This window comes from Centruroides sculpturatus, unplaced genomic scaffold (genome assembly GCF_000671375.1).
Source record: "Centruroides sculpturatus isolate CEXI.00-Female unplaced genomic scaffold, Cexi_2.0 scaffold435, whole genome shotgun sequence".
NCBI classification, from domain to species: Eukaryota; Metazoa; Arthropoda; class Arachnida; order Scorpiones; family Buthidae; genus Centruroides; species Centruroides sculpturatus.
The window spans coordinates 8,529-26,937 of NW_019384953.1; the positions used below are offsets into that span (position 1 = coordinate 8,529).

The 18,409-nt window shown below is 29.8% G+C and overlaps 1 protein-coding gene across 1 annotated transcript in view; it reads left to right on the plus strand.

The window, feature by feature from the left end:
* The first annotated feature begins 495 nt into the window (after positions 1 to 495).
* Positions 496 to 18,409, plus strand: part of LOC111632308 (vascular endothelial growth factor receptor 1-like) — a 65,106-nt gene continuing 47,192 nt past the window's right edge. Inside the window, exons 1-4 of the mRNA XM_023376706.1 lie at positions 496 to 630; positions 8,719 to 8,899; positions 11,330 to 11,632; positions 17,632 to 17,988. Coding sequence (XP_023232474.1) covers positions 565 to 630; positions 8,719 to 8,899; positions 11,330 to 11,632; positions 17,632 to 17,988 — 907 coding nt within the window. The 5' untranslated portion in view covers positions 496 to 564. The remainder of the gene's footprint in view (positions 631 to 8,718; positions 8,900 to 11,329; positions 11,633 to 17,631; positions 17,989 to 18,409) is intronic.

Here is an 18,409-nt window from a genome sequence, read left to right on the forward strand (position 1 = left end):
TGACAGATATCTGTATAATCAATTAGACTATTGGATAAGAATCATTATTATAACATTAAATAAAGGAATTTATTTTCTTGTATATAATAATTTATTAAACTTAAATTATATTACATAATTTGTTGATAATATCTTGTGAACTTTTCTGCAGATTTTTGAAAAATGTAATATATAACAAATTTTGAAAAATGTGATATATAATAAAATTTAATTTTAAATATCACTTTCATATCAAATATTTAAATGTGTAATGAAAAATTTTATTTTTCAAGTGTTTTTCTCATCAGAAAGCATTTGAAAAATAAAATTTTCATTGCTTACTTCAGCATTTTTATTATAAGATTCAAAATTTATAACTGATTTACAAAATTATAATAGTTAAATAAGAAAAGTTTAACTTTTTAAAATAAAATAAATTATAATTTATAATTTTGAATAGAAAGTATTAAATATTACCATATAAAATTTAGCAGTAATTAAAGTTTTATTATTATAGGGCAAAAAAATTATATTCAAAAGCCATTTATTGAAAAACATTCTAAATTTTGGAGTGTTGGAAGTGAAATGAATCTCTCATGTTCTGCTATTATAAATGATGAAAATAGGAAACTTTGTTGGATATATCCAAATGTAAATATAATCTTATATATTATTTTATTAAACATTTTAAAAGTTTGAAATAATTGGAAAGATTGAAACGATATTTCATCAATCCTGAATGTAGCTATGCAATCTTACTAAGGATATCAAACTGCATCCAGGATATTGTTAAAAAATAAGTTCATCAACTGTAAAATGTTTAAAATGTTTTATTTAAAATAATTATAGTAATTTAAACATTTACTGCAAGATTTGATAAATAATTAGCTACTACTGAATTAAAATTCACTTTAATTAATTACTATATAAAATGATGATATACAAAAATATTTGCTTATTTCAATGTATAAAACATTCAGAAAATGCTTTGTTCTAAAAATTCAGTTTGAAAAATTATACACCATAGCAGATAGGTTTGTATTAATTTATTTAGTGGTAAATTACATTTATGTTTCAATTTTAATATCCCATGTTTTTTTTATGAACTTTGTAGATAAATATATTTATTCATATGATTTGTTCTTTCCGATATTAGAATAAATATAATAAAGAAATATCTTGATGTTTTCATTCTTGGATAAAATACAGATTGTTTTTGAAACATTCATAAGTATTAATTAGTACAGAATTAATAAATAAAAAGTTAGTTATTTGTATGAAATACAGCTTTTATTTTTAAATTCAAAAAATAAAACAAGTAAATATTTGCTTTACAAAATCAAATTCATTCATATAATTAAAATGAAAAATACAGACTTAATCAAAAAGATTGTTGTAAAAAGAATTGTAAGAAACACATGTTTGCATTAAAAAAATCCACTCTAACCATTTAAAACATGCTACCACACAATGGGAATTTGAGGAAACAGAGATTATTGGTCAACCTCCTACTCCAACTCCAACAAGGAGGAAATCATCTATAAAGGAAATTCCATTTACCTTATATCCATGGGATGAATTCATTTTAGTGGAAATTCCACAATCAAGACAAGATCTAATTCTGAATCAGAAAGTGAGAAAGATGACAATGCAGAATCCTCAATAGAGGAGGAGCAAATAGAACAATCTCCTTCACATCCTTATGTCTTGAGAAGTCAAGGCCAGTAAACGAACAACTGTGGATTCCTCCCTCTCTGTGATGAAGTAGAATTCCTAAATTTGTTTTCCCTTCAACCAGCCAATCTTCAATGGAAGGGAAGAAATAAAATTTTTATGAGATGCTAAGGGACCTTGAATTTAGAGAGAAAAGAAAATTTTTTTATAGTTAATCTAAGAGGATTTTATACTAAAATTTTAGCCTAACAATTAATTCCGTAACCATTAACAAAATGTTATATGTTTTCTCACGTTCTGCATCTAATAAATTCTCCTTTCCTTTATCCAATGTTCTTCGTCAATCAAGACTCTGAACAAATATGCACATACGAATCCTTCTAAGAATTTTCCTCTTCATCTCAATGGTCTGTGCTCTTTATTTAGGACCAAAAGAGGAAGCTCCTAATTTACACAAAGGCATTGTCTTTGTGCATCAAGGAAACTTTTTTATGACCACAAATTATTGGATTCTCTTTCTGGATGTATCTTTTAGTCTATATGATGAACAGTAATATCTTTTAAAATGACATATTCAACTCCTAGCCACCTTAGTACAGCATCAAGTACGAAAAAATGATCAAGCTAAAGCCTATACACCTTGATGGACCTTGTCTGCCAACAAACTTACCTTTTTAATAACCACATTTGAGGAAAATTAATCAGAATATAATAATTTAAAAACCTTGGTTACTCTCAATGCTACCCAAGGGAAGCATGATTGATAAATGCTGGTGGAAAGATTTTAAAATACCTATTCGAAACCATTACGATGGAAGACATTGAAATCTTTAATGATAATATAGCACAATTATATGAAATTAATGAAAAATTTATACATCTTCATCAGTAGCAACCTTACTCAATGATACCTATGAATTGCAAAGGCAAATCATCAACAAATTTACTCCTTACTAAGAAAATAGACCTTTATAGAGGAAACCTTAGCACAGTATCAATACAATCACAGTTTTGATTCGGCAGTCCGATCCACAGAATTCTCCATTAGAAAATTTTTTTACCCAAATAACCGAAAACCTTAGAACAAGGTTGACTCAGCACTTCCTTCCAAAGTACATACTACTAATACCCTTAAGAAAATACAACTTCACTTACTGGAAGGATACTCTTTCCTGGAAACATCACAGATAGAAACTGTTTAAATATTATCAATGAATCTCTATTACCACTGTAGCATTATCACAATTACTTTGCATTTTTGCTAAAATACCTCTCATCACTCCCACTGGATATTTTGATGTCTGTAAGATAATAAGATTACCTGTATATTACTAATCTATAAAAGCCTTTGTTTACTATAATAATTCATATCCCATTATTGCCTTATCCAAAAATCATTAATTCTACATGTTATTACATTATTATGATATGACCAAATGTCAGACAACACCTATTGCTGTATGTTCACCTAACATTCCTATATGGCAATCACCTAGACAAAGCTGGGAATACTCCCTATATCTGGGCAATGAAAAATTTATTAATCATCTATGTCCACGATGCCTTATCAAATCTTATTCACCTATTTTACTACAAATTGATAATCAAGGAACTTTGACATACTCAGTACTTACTCCTATGAGTTTGATTATCAATGCTCCTCCAATAACATAAAGGTAGCTCCTGTTTCTATCAGTAGAATAAACAACACAGGTGTATTGGTCCTTCCTGAAACCTGCATGGGATATCTCTCTGGAATTATTTTAACATCTGATTTTCAAAGAAAATCGACTATTCAAATCAAAATTATTCATCATTTTATTATTACATTCATAAAAAAACATCATCAATGAAACTGAGTTGGAATTAATCCAAACATGATTAACTCAAGGATTAATACCTACTCCAACTCCTGAACTACAAACAGATGTCAACATCTTATGAGTCAACAGATCCCTAAACAAAATAGAACTTGACTTGGAACAACTCCTCTCAACCCATGAAGACATGATTCATCCTCGAACCATTTCTCAATCACCAACACTCATTACCTTAATTGTGATCATTTCCATTATAGTGAACAGGAGCCTCTCCATAGTGATATATCAATGTTGCCAAATTACTCATCGAATGTCACATCTTTCCTGACATCCACCTATAGAGCTAACAGAATATGGTCAAGATGCCTTGCATCAATCCACGATTACCCCTACACCTTCAGTGGCTCAAGCCCCAATTCTTATGTAAGGAAGCCAAATAGAATCAAGACTGATTTATTTACCTCTACATATTTCATAATTTTAATCATATAAATCTCTGCTTGATGATGACCCCATCAACCAAATCGACTGCAACCTCTTCTCTCTTCTTTATGGATGCACCTGGAGTTCACCAAGATGTCTGCCATCCACAACCAGTCCGATCACACATTAATAGCTCTGCTGAGCTGTCCTATTTGTTTCAACCTGGTTCAACTGCCAGTATACCAGTGCACTAATGGTCACATTGTTTGCAGTGCTGAGAGAGGATCTCCAACTGCCACATGTGTTGGGAGCCTCTTGGACATATACATAGCTGGTGATAGAACAGACAGCACTTGCATTAAGAGCACCTTGCTCTCATCAATCTTTTGGATGTCCAGAACTTCTTCAGAAAGAAAATGAAGGATCACAAAAAAACTTGTTCATTTAGACCAATCAGATATCTCTTTTGTTGATAATCAATGTTCCTGGGAAGGAGAGTCTTCTACCCTCTACTCCCACATCTCCCTAGCTCATCCCCAGATTCCAATCCTCAACCAATCGTCAATACTATTCCTAGGAATAGACACCCAGATCGCTACCCCAGGAACCTGAGCATTAATCTTAAATTGCCATGAGCCTCAGTTCCTAATCACCATTAATAAACAGAATTTATTTAGACCATCCTTTATCATAAAAGTAGAATTTTTATCTAACCACGTTTCAACTCAGAAGTTTACTTATTTTATCAATTTTAAAAAGAGCAGACACACACTCTGGTGGACCTCAACAACAATTGAAAAATATGGCACACACACCCCCTCCAATAATATCTTTAATCTTGAGCTTCCTGGAGCTATAATACAATCTTTTTGCAATGGTAACAACTTCAAATTCATCATCTCCATCATAACTGATTAACCCAACCTTATATTTCACAGATGACTACACCTGTATCTGAATGGTGGGACTCCAACCTTCCCTCTGACTCTCCCTCCCAATCTGTTGATGTGATGGAAATCGAATTATCTTCTGTATGAGTTGTCTTGGTTTTTGTTTGAACTTAACAGCAGGCACAAAACATGCCAGTGACCCTTGATCTGCCAATAGGACATACCTGCTCCCTTCAGTGTAAAGTTACTTATCAAGGAGAAGTTCGACAGACTCAACAATATACTGAACAATGAAACATCACCAATTCAACTCCCCCTAATCCTCAAGCTTTGATGATCTTGTGGCTGTACACCATATTTATTGTAAATATTAATTTAAGTTAGTTTTAGTTTTCTTTGTTCTTTGTTTCTTTTTCCTTCTAGAACTTTCCTTTATAATTCTTTTCCCTTGGGTGGGATTACCAATTCTGGGAATCACTGAGAACAGAGAGATGAATGAGGCCCTGAAGCCTGGGAGAGAGGAGAAAGGACATTCTTGGGTCCAGACCTCGTGGTGGACGTCAAGTATGGTGCTCCAGGTCATGAATGGCAATGATTGGAGAATTTGAGAGAGTTTGAGAACTGGAATTTTATCATGGTTACGATAAAAAGAAAAGGTATAGTAATGAGGTGCCAGGAAGAACTCAGCAAAGACAATGACGATAGACTTTTCAGAAAAAGTTCGTGGTATCCCACCCCAAAATTGTGAAGTTCAGCAAAACCCCAGGTATTTCAGTCCTTATTCTATGCTATCTTCTTTTTTCTATCATTTTTTTCTTTTATTTTTAAGTTAGCATGTAAGTATTAGTTATAGTTTTCGGTCACTGTATATTTGTCACAAATGGTACATTTGTCATTGTACACTGGATTATTGTTTGACACCTTGTTGTAAGAATTTACTGAAGAGTTGGAATCGAAAAGAACCTGTTCATATACATGAAATAAAATACTTTGTTTGATCATACTGTCGTTTAGTTATTGTTACATCTTTCATTTGTTGATCTATGTACATTTCGCAATGAACATCACAATCTGATATCAGCTCCCCTAAGATTCAGTCAACGATCGGGCATCCAGCCCAACCAAATCCCTTGACATTGAATGAATCATACTCATTGACATTAGAATCATCTCATATTATCCTATACCATATCATAGGTTATATTTTAATTATGCTAAAATGCCATATAATATATTTATTTAATCATATAATCTATATTATGTAACTATATATGTTATTCCATTATTTTTTATTATTATTATTTGTATTTTCTTAATTTGTATATTTCCTATTGATGACATTCAAATAAATATTGTCATATTGAACATTTATTGGTACTTCCTTTTTATTACACCCTATTACACATGTATACAGAAATGAAAGAGAGAGAGAGTAAAGAAATCAATTTTGTAAAACTCTTATCCGAATTGATTTCCACTGAAGAAATTATCAATTTGGATATAACTCAATGCGATAAATAAATAACTGATTATATAATGCTTAACTATGGTTCTAGAAAGAGAGAGAGTAAACCACCCTTTGTAACAACCTCAATCCAAAATCCTAGTAAAAATCCAGCATGCCCAAGAAAAACAAGCTCAATTTTGGAACAGTTCAGGTGATGTGAGAGCCCAGATTAAGTGGAATTTTATTACACATTTTTTAAAAATAAAGAATAATGCTTAAAAAATTATATCATATGAGAAGAAAATTCTATATTTTTTCCCCAACAATTAATGAAAACGTGGAAGGATATGATTGTATCTTTTACCAGATTCACTTCCTTTCAAAAGATGACACATCTTCTGAATGTGTCACCAGGAACTTACAACTGAAATTCATCTATTGCCATGACCTATAAACATTACCAAAAAAAAACAATAGAAAAAAATAAGAAAGACCACCTCAATAAAAAGGAGGGACCAACGACAATCATTGTCCATCATCATAGAAAGTTTCCCTTCTCTTGAATTTGCTCCAGATCTCAGATATCTTACATACATTGAAGATTGCCATCTACTCATTCCCAAGTGACTTTCCTTCCATCCGGCAATGCCCCCATTCAAACTGTTGAACAAGCCTGTTACCTGTTACCAAGGGTCTTCAACTGAAATCTTTATTTGTTAATTACATAGTTGCTGGTATTGGTTTAGTTGTCTGTGATGATATGATCCCAGTTTTGGAGAGTTACTAAACTATCCTCTATTTACTTGAGGCCCTTTTCCAGGCTTTAAAATTGATGGTTCAAGTGAGTCTTTGGAATTTTCTAAGCCCTTGTCCAGACTTAACAGGGAATCTTGGAGGTTGGTTACATCAGTGGTTAAAATCAAATGGGTTGTTAAATCACTTGATCCTTTTAAGTCAGCTGGACCTAATGCTATCTTTCTGTCTCATCTGAAATGTAGAGCTGTTATTTTGACTCCTAATCTTTGTCACATTTACTGTGCCTGTTAAGCATTAAACTGTTTTTCTTTGGCCTGTGGTTGGTTAATGTAATCTTTATTTCTAAGCCTGGCAAGAAATCTTATTCTGAAGCCTATACTTTTAGGCCTATTAATCTAATGTCTGTTACATTAAAGACATTGATAAAGCTTAGTAATAGGCATCTGAGGACACTTGTTTGAATACTTGTTTGACATACATGTTAATTTTATATTAATAAGTATGTGTTAGTTAAATTTTTGGTTGTTACTTTTATATTTGATTATATATATATATGTAATGGAAAGTTATTCAAATATTTGTATTTTGGTTCTATGGTTGAAAGAAATTCCTTGTTTTAAACTGTATTATTTTTATGTTATATTGTTTTATGTTATGTTTACCACATGTAGGCCTTTCAACATGGTCAAAAACATTAGTTGTTTGAATTAAACACATTTTGCTAGAATATTATAGTGGTATTTTCTTATAATGAAGTCACGTTTGTCAGTGGGCAAAGCTACTAGGGAATTTGGTGGTTGTCTCATCCCCAATGTTGGCAAATTCTGCTGAATAATCAGCAAAGTCACTACATAAAACACATTTAATATTTTTTTCAGAATTAAGAAAAATACAGAAGTATAAAGAAGGATTGTGAGAGATGGGTGAATGGGAGGAGGTGACCCAACTTTCTGAATTGGTACTTCATATGAACTATCAGTATTAACCATAGATATTAATCAGCAAAATCAGCCTCCATGCCCCCAACGATAATTGTCTAAAAACAGCCCTGGTGTTTGTTGAAGAGATCATAAATAATACTTCAGAAGACATATGAAAAGAAAAGTTTAAAACTAACTGGCAATTGACAAAAAAGTTCCAGTGTCTACTGTGATGATATCATTAGAAATATGCCAAATTTTTACTGAATAAAGTTCTAGAGAATTATTTGATGAAATTGAAGAAAATCAACATGAAGATAATGTACATTCTCTAACAAATGCTCAGATGCAAGAATTTCTGCAAGTACTTATTGTGGCTTACAGTACCAGATGTGTTGAGTTTCAAAAACATTATGAGCACAAGCATTTTATTAATGAAATATTGCCAAAAAACTGGCAAATAATGCTGGAGAAATTACTAAAGTAATTATTGTTATTATTAATAAACTTTAAACTTATATAATTTGTAAACATGTTAAAATAATTGATTTTGATAAAAATAGAATTTCCACTAATTGTGGTCTAATTTATTTCACTGAATAATGCTATCTCTCAGTTATTGTTATCAGCATAGCTTAGTCGCAAAGTTTTTACAATAAGTAGTCCATACTATATTTTGATATAATTATTAAAAAGATTACTGCTGTTATCAAATTAGTTAATTTTTTTTAGTTATATTAAAATATTTGCTTTATGTTAATATAATATTTTATAATTGATAATTTTATTTTATATTTGATTATATTTAGAGTACTAATTTGGAAGAAAATACTACAATAAAGGAACTAGAAAATGGTCTTAAACTTTTGGAATCACAACTATATTTTTCACAAGTTGATTATATGCATGAAGGACATTATATTTGTGCTTACCTGTTTAGAAATAATTGTGAAGAAGCAGTGAAAGATCAAACATATATAACAGTTTATGGTAAGTAAAAGTAGAAATAATAATATGATAAAAATATTTTCTTATAATAAAAATCTTTGTTTTATATTTATCTTTGTTAAATATTCCATATAAAATGTTAACTCCTATTAGAAATAGCTTTCATACATATGGAAATTTTTTACATATTTATAACTATTGTTTTATTTAATGAAAATACGTTTTTCAATTTCCCTTATTAAATTAATAATATCAAATAGCAATGGCTGGATGGCCGAGTGGTCAAAGTGACAGCCTACCGCTCTGGGGGACCCAGGATCAAATCCAGACGGGTCAAGGAATCTCCAGGAATTTTTTAGGGGAGGTCCATTTGGATATGTTGGGCCCTGTCCCTCTACACCCAGTCGCCCCATTGTGGACCTGGCCGAACCCATAATGGACCTGCTATAAGAGGCCCTCCTAGTGCCCACAGGATGGAAAGAGTAAAAAAAAAATATATTAAATAGCAAAAATATAGAAATAGTACAGAAAATAATAAGAATATAAACTCATTAAATGTGAAATGTTTTTCTTAATTAGTGATATAGTCTATTATTACTGAACTGAAAGTTCAATAATAATATATCACTAATTAAGATATTTTACTTATCTAAGTAGTTAAAAATCATTAATAAAACTACATTAAGTACACTATTATCTAATATTTTCATATAAAATATTAGAATATCTATCAATTAAAGTATCTATATCTGAAATAAAAAAATGGATTAAAAAAATGGATCTAGAAGAAAATCTTAGGGATGGTTGAGTTTTAATCTGTGTAATGAAATAAACAATGTATAAAAGTTTTATTGTTTTAATAATTACTTAAAATAAACTACATAAACTTTAGAAATTAAAATTAAGAAAATTGAAAAAAAATATAAATGTTATTTTAAAGAAATAATGAATTGCCTGTTAGCAAATAAAAATCTTATAGAAGCTTATTTACTTAACAAACATAATTTGTTCCTTGAAATTCATCCATTACATGAAACCCAATAAAATGATACCCTTATTTCTTTGAATTCAGAGATAAAATTATGATGCATTCTTAGATTTTTAAAAATAACTCAAATAAAAAAAATATATGAAAACAAATATATAAATAGCATTAAAATGAATAAATTAATAACAATAGTTAAAAATTGCTTTAATAAATTAAATGTTAAACAATACACAGTATATCAATGTTTCAGTTTATACAATGTATTGTTTAACAGTACTGAAACCAATGTTTGTATTTATTCTTATAGAAGTATTTTAATTAATTAATAATGAATCCACTCAGTTACCAAAATTTATTAAAGCATAAAAATAAACATAAATTTTTGAATATTCTTCTCCACTACCTTGTAAAAAAATAAACTAATAAAAACAAATATAAATTTTTGTTGTTTTGCTATTGGTTTTAATGGAATGGACAAATGAATTTAAATCAATTAATTCTGTTTGTTTGCTGTTAATATTTATGCAAATTTAATAACAAATTTTTATTGACTTGATCTGAAATAGAAAACAAAATCAGTTTCTTTTTGGAGTATATTGAATTTAAAAGGTTAGTCAAAAATTTTGTCATTAATGTAAAACAGACAAATCAGCCTGCTTTGTCTCACAGTAGTTCTCCTGAGCCTTCCAGAGCCTTCCCTGCATTGATGCATGCATTGCTGCAACCACTGCTGCCAGTACTGTGTGGCAACGGTGTCTGTATGACAGAGGTGACAGCTGATTGCTCAGTATGACCAGCCTGCTTCTTGCATCCAGATAATAAATTGTTTTTATAACTGGATTTAAGTGTTTTTGGAGTTTATTATACTTTGTGCATCTAGCTTTTGCAGTGAGTAATTTTATTTATTAACCTGTAATTTGAAAAAATTGTCTACAATTTTTTCAAATTATAGTGGGAATTTATAGGTCTACCTATAAATTTCCACTGTTGTCTGTCTAATGTCTGTCCTTCCTTAATCTCGATAACGAAGTTAGATAGATGAAAATCGAGATCAGATATGGAAAGCTTAGGGGCAAGATGCCTCGATTAACTATATATGAACTTTCACTTTGGGTCAGAAGTCGTTATTTCAATTCAAAAATTTTCTCCTGAACAGTGTTAGATATATGACGGCATGATTTCATTGTTAATTAATTAACAAGAAAAGTATGATGTATGGGAACCATACACTACTAAACTTATGTGCATTGAGATAAAAAATTGCAGCCTGGCATTGTGACGATGTTACAATAAATAATTTGTTGTTAGTCAAATGTTTTGATGATAAGTGAAATTTATTTGTTCTCTGTAAAAAGGTTTTTTCTACTATTAATTGCTAAAAGTTAATGTAAAATATAATTTTTTTAACATAAATTATATTCTATGTATTTAACATATTTAATAATAATTGCATAATATAACAAGTGACAAGTCAAATTTTTTAGATTTATTGATGCTGGAACCTGTTGATTTTTTTACAAGTGAAGATACTGTTAAGATTGAAAAAAACGTTGGAGACACTGTAGAATTTACTGTTAATATTAATTATAAAGTGGAAGAGATTGAATTTCATTGGGAAAAAAAAGGAATTTTTGTTTTACAGAATTCCAGAATACATTTTAACAGTAATTCTAAGCAAATTAAAATGATTATTCAAAATTTGTCAATAACTGATTCTGGAAAATACACTGTATTTGTGAGAAGAGTAGAATCTTTTAAAACATTTTCTTTTGAACTTTCTGTACAAGGTAATTATAATTTGTTCTTAAATATTTAATTTTAAGTTTGTAAATTAAGTCTTACAATATTTTTTGATTTCATAATTACAGTGGGTGATCAGTTAACAAACATAATCCATTCCAAGACGTTGTTCACTATCTGAAATGTTCGTTAACCGATTATTAATTTACCATAGCTTTTTATGGGAATTTGATTAATTCATTCTGGAGACTCCAAAAAAATAAAAAAATATATACTTTCTTACTACGTTTATTTATATGTAGTATATATATGCAGTTTTGCATTTTTATTAGTGATGTTTTTTCCATTTGTGAGGGTTAAAGAATTTGTCCAATGTCAATTGCTTTTCTCTCTTCTTCAGGATTTTTCAGAAGTAATTAATAGCATTTTAATTGTAGAGATTCCCAAGCCTATTAACCTCATTCTGGTTTGGATGCCATTTGAATGACCATTGTTCTGACATCCTCCCACTTTTTCAAAAGATCTTTAATAGCAGTTTTTGGCATTGGTCCTCCTTGTCTTCAAAAGAAAACACATCTTGCCAAGTTTCTTGGTGTTCTTCATTTAAGAGTTCTTGAAGTTCTTCTGTCATCACATCAGTTTCAGGTTCCATTATGAGCTCTTCAATGCTCTTTATTTCTCAGATGCAGTGGCGTAGCGTAGTGGGGGCAGCACTTTTTAGGGGGCGGCAAAATTACCTTTTAGGGGATGGCAAAATTACAATAAATAATAATAATATCTTGTAAAAATTTGAACCATTCTAATCTATATTTGCGTCGCACATACGACGGTCCGGGAATTGGCTCACTGTCCGGGTGAACTAGTAATTTCATCCGAGCATATCCTGTGGAACCGTTGACCTTTTTTTTTTTCCTTGTACGATTCATTTGTATTTATATACACCACCAATATCCAATAGAGCTATTTTAAACAGGTCGCTGCACTAGCACGGAATTTTCACTGTTTGTTCTGTGACAAAAGTGAATTTTAGTCTTTTAAATTGAGATACCTAAATAAGGGGGGCGAAATTTTCCTCCGTCCCGGGCGGCTGACACCCACGCTACGCCACTGCTTAGATGTGATTTTCATTACTCCTTTAGCTGCTTGAGATTTCTTGATATATCTTTCATAGCTAAGATTGTGCCTACTGTAGACCTGTTCAAGCCATACTGCCTAGCAATATCAGACATCTTGTGCCCACTCTCTACCTTGGCTATTATTTCTTGCTTGGTTTCTATGATGAGCACAGTTCTTGACTCCAGCCATACTGCCTAGCACTCTCTACCTTGGCTATTATTTCTTGCTTGGTTTCTATGGTGAGCACAGTTCTTGACTCCAAGGCCCGGATGAAATTTGAAATTTTGTATTAAAACGTTAACGAATATCCAATGGGACAGTTAAACTTTCACCTTTCGTAAATAAACCCTGATGCAAAAGTTAACAAGTGCCCGTACGACAGTCTCGTGAAGACTATAAAAAATTATTTGTCAGAAAGGTAAACAAAAAGCTGAAATTACAAGGGAGAGTTTCAAAATTCGGAGGAATACTATCCAATTGGTATTGGGTTGAGCATCGATGTTGATGTCTTCTGAACTCCAAAAGGTTTTGAATTGTCACCTGGAGACAAGAGAAGACCAATTGGTATTTGCTATATTATGTCGCTTCTTTTTCTGTTTGTTCTGTGAAGTGTTCATTATCTGATTTGTTCGCAGTCCAAACTGTTCATTAATCGATCACCCATTGTATTCATATTACATAAGATTTAGCTACACATTTTAGCTTTTTTCAATACCTCTTATAAATAATTAGCTGTAAAGTATAGAATCAGATAAATAGCCATATTTTAGTTATGTAATTATGAAAATTAAAAATACAGAATTATATAAAATAAGAATATTAACTTCAATAATGCATTTAAATATTAATTAAATATAAATTAATGAAACAAATAATTTTAGTGGTATTAACAATTTTGGCTGAATTATACAAAAAACTTTTAAGTTTGAAACATGAAAACATTTTATTTTTTTTTTGTGCATAAGTAGACTTTTGTATTTCAGAAAAAATTTCACATTAACAATATAATTTGTACTTAGAATTTGAAGCTTATTATTAGAATAGTAAAAATCTTCCAACTGTTTTTCTTGTCATCGTTATGTATATGCTTTGATTTTTAGTCTTTAAACATGAATATTACATAATTATAGATATGGATATGTTATCTATGCAATATTAGTATTTAAACTTTTAGTTTTGTTCATTTAAAATGTTTTATGAAAGTAAGAAAGGCATATGTGAAGTATGTCAAGGCAGAATAACAAAACAGAAAAGTGAAGTGCAAGTATCTCTTATATAACATGGTAGTTCCATTTCAAAAAAGTACTGTGTTGTGAAGTCCATGCTATACAAAACAATGGACTAGTGAAAAATCTAGAGTTAGGTTCCAAAAGTATACTATTCTTTTTCCTTACTAAGAGAAATATATTTATTAAAGCAATCAATAATTAACTAACACTCACAATTAAAAGTACTGTATTATGCATTAATATTAATTTTACTTAAACAAGGGCATTTTCTTTTTACAATGTATCATCAGCTTCTGAGCTTTTTAGTTAATCATGATAAGAAATAGCAGCATCTTTATTTTTCTTATTTTTATCATGAAAAGTTTTTATGAATAACAAAACAAAAATAAAAATATGTTATTAATCAAAAATTTATTCTAGCAGGTTCCATTTGTTCAATTGAATACCAAGTAACTTGTTTTTAGAATTTGTGTTCAAATACTGAATTGTTTGAGTTGGGAATAGTTTGAGTACCAAGATACTGCTGTATTTTTTTTTTTGTCACTTTTATGAATGCTTACTTATCTACAGTTAAAAAAGTCTAATAACACTTACCTAAAAATGTTTAAATAAACTTTATTAAATATGAAGATTAATCTATAAAAACAAAACACAGTGACAATCTTAAAGGCTAAAGTCTAAAAACAATGACAATGACACCTGGTTGATAGGAAAGCTAAGACAAGGAATAAAAAATTGTACTATCAGTTTTCATTAAAGTAAATCTGACAAAAGGCACAAAATAAATTTGAAAATTTCAATATTCTAAAATCCACGGGAAAATTTGAGACATGCATGCCTACTTAAAAATTATATAGAATAACAGAGTTTACACTTAAAAATTGTGAAATTTTGTACAGATGATTTCCCAAATTCTCAAACCGTGTTAAGGTAAACAACATGGTTTCCATGTTGTAGAAATGCTGTGTTGTATGAGGGATACCTGTATTATGAACAACAACATAGAAATATCATCTAACAGTTTTATTCTAAAATTATAAAATAATCATGTGCTTCTAACAAAGCTTGAATAATTCAAGCAAAGTATTTAAAATTTGCTTTATGTTATATATATTTGAAAATACTGGACTATATATTAAAGCACTAAATATTGTGAGGCTGTGGGAAGTGTCAGAAATGAAAATAATTCTAGAAAAAACAAAAGGGATGAGCATGTTTTGTTAAACAAAATTGAGGGGCAGTGATCCTGATGATTTGAGTGGAAATAGAACATTTTAGTGCCATAGGTTTGGAGTGAGAGACGACTTGCTTTTTGAATAAATCCTTTAATTTGAGAGATGAGACAAGTATGTGACCATAAGGTCATCACCTCTTTGATGCCTCGTCGGGATGACATCACTCTGTTCCATTCGACTCAGAAGCCTCAAAGATGAATTGTTTTTGTTAGAAATTAAGTCACGAGTGGTTGCATATGTAAGTGATTGGATTGTGGACTATGAGACAATGCAATGGAAGTAATGCACTCAAAGACAAATTATACAAATATATATACCCATTTATTTATTCTTAAAAGTCTACATATAAGATTAATAAAATAAGACTATTGAGCCAATTAGGAAATTCTAGGCACATAGATGCGATAACTCAGTTGCATGTGAGAGAGAGCATTCACAATAGTGTTTGGGGATAAATACCTTGTAGAAGAGTAGGGAGCTGGCGTTTGGAGGTTGGGTCTATAAGATAAAAGTTCTCAAAGATAGTTCATATTCCATAAATCCATCTTAGAAGATATGGTTACAGACAAGAGGGATGAAATATCTGTAGCAGAGGTGGAAATATTCGTTAATGATGAATATCCATTAAATGCTATCTGGCAATAGAATAAATCGATGTCTCTGAAAGGAGTAACTGAGGTACACACACAAATGATTGACCTGCTTGAGGAACTGGCAACAACTGACTCAACTGGCTACTAATTGTATTAAACAATGAAATCAGGACAGCAAGTCATAAGGTTGCAGCAAAGCGTCTTTTTCGACACTGAGAACTTAATGGAAGATATACTCTCAGGTGCAAAAGTTGACAGATATCCTGGCCAACAAAGTTATTATTGAGAAGTTATATTGTTATTTATTTGTTTAACTTGAAGTCTGGAATCTCACAAGTATAATTTACAGCGAATTATCTGAGATCACATACTTGGCATGATAAACAATGATGAAAGTCCTAACTGTTCAGAAATTTAATTTATGAGTTCCAATTTGGTGCAGCTGACATTCTAAACAGAATTTTGTTTGGACAGTTAGAGACCTCTAGACATATTGCTTGCTTTATGATCTGATGTAAACCCTTTGAGCATATAAGCAGTAATGTGACAGTTGTGAATGAATGCCAGATTGAGAAAGGAATTATCACATGTTGGCAAAAATTTTTTGAGCAAAAGTAAAAGATAGGACCAGAGGAAGAGCATAAGACATTAGTAAGATTAAAGTCATCACTTCATTAATTTATAGTTCAATAGATTATTAAATAAGGTTAAAACACAGTGAATGATTTGAAAAAAACATTCTCTCTTGGAATAGGGAGCATAAACTATAATGATGATATGGAACTGTAATGACTAAGAGTGAATCAACATATTCAAACAATTTTACTATATGAGTAGATGGGAAATATTAAATAATTCAGACTCTATATTTTCTCAGACAAGAGATGTAGGAATATCCTAATTGGCTTAAAAAATTAGAAATGTCATATGATGTAAGCATTTCCCAGCTTTCAGTTAAAATAAAAAAATTATAGATGTCATTTAAAATAGTGGGAAGTGATAGATATTTATCTTTTTTTTATAGAATGGATGTTTGTAGAAATATAGTGAATGTTTTTTCTTGGGGTGGCATAGATAAATGAAAAATACAAGATGAAAGTAATTAAACTAATAATAAAATAAAAAGTTATTATAAAATTATTATAAAAAATAAAAAGTTATTAACTAATAATAAAATAAAAAGTTATTATGGCTTCTAGGTGAAAATGTACACATGTTTTTTTTCTTTCTAAATCTGTTTTATATTGAAGACTCAGAAATCTGGTTACCTTAATTATGCCATAATGTGCACGAAGTGAATAGATAAATAAAATATAAGGAAACAGAAATGGAAATAAAACAAACACTAATTTTCATATCATTTTGACATGCCTCATTTATCTCTACAGAATAATTTTTAAAATAATTCTTGATTATCTACTTAATTTATTAATACTGCATTACAACAAGAATATGATTATTGTATGATAGCTAAATGCTTTATTAAACCTTATCAAAATAGGTTTTAAGCTATGTTAAAATCTTGTAGTGTTCATGTCTGTTTGATACAGTATGACACAATACAAACCTATGGCTAATCCAAAACAATATGAATATATTTATGAATATGAATCAGAAATGGTGGATGTTCCAGTTCTTAATATAAAGTATTAAATTATTAAATTACATTTTTTAATATAAAGTGAGATTCCTTTTTAGGAGCCTCACTTTATGTTAAGAGATGTAATTTAATAATTTATTTTGCTTTTAAATTAAAAATATAAATTACATTTAAAATACTTTAATAAATAAGGTTCACAATTTTATATTATAGAATACTTAGTCTTCTTTTTAGTCTTAAATTAAAATTTAAAAATTTATGAATTTATTTCAGGGAAACCAATTATTGAAATTATTAATTCAAAAACAGATTCAAATGATTTGTATATGGTAAACGAAATATATAATTTGACATGTAGAGCAGAAGTTTTACCTGAAGCAACAGTAAAATGGTTATGGAAAGAATGTGATACCTGGGAAGATTGTACAAATGATGATGGCATTATTGATATAACAAAAGAAGATTCTGTTTCTAACAAAATAAATATAACTGAAATAAAATATGATGATGTTGGAGTAACTGTTGTTTCTTTAGTTCTTCTTGTTAAAGCAAGTAAATCTGGAAAATATTTTTGTAAAGCATCAAATAATTTAGGTTATGATAGTAAATCAGTTTTGTTTATTGTGACAGGTGAGTTTAACTTTTCATTTTTTAACTTAATCATTAGAAATATTTATTTTTTATAATAAATAATACAGTATATTACATTGATTCTTAAGTAGGCCAATGGTTCCCAATTAGTGGTACGCGTACCCCCAGGGGTACGTGAAATTGCATGAGGGGGTACACACGGTAATCTAAAATCGGTCGATTTAAAGTTTAAATGCATGAGATGAAGCAATAAAAAAAAATAATGGGTGGACCATCAAAAATTCGGCAATTTACAACATGATGTGGAATGCAAAAATTCGTTTATTTATAACTAAAAATATTCTCGAAATTTCATCAAAAAAATGCATTTGTGACAATACCTAAATGAAATTCTTGCGCAAGAAACAAAAATTGTACAATTAACACAATTTGTGTTAATTGTACAATTATCATTATTATC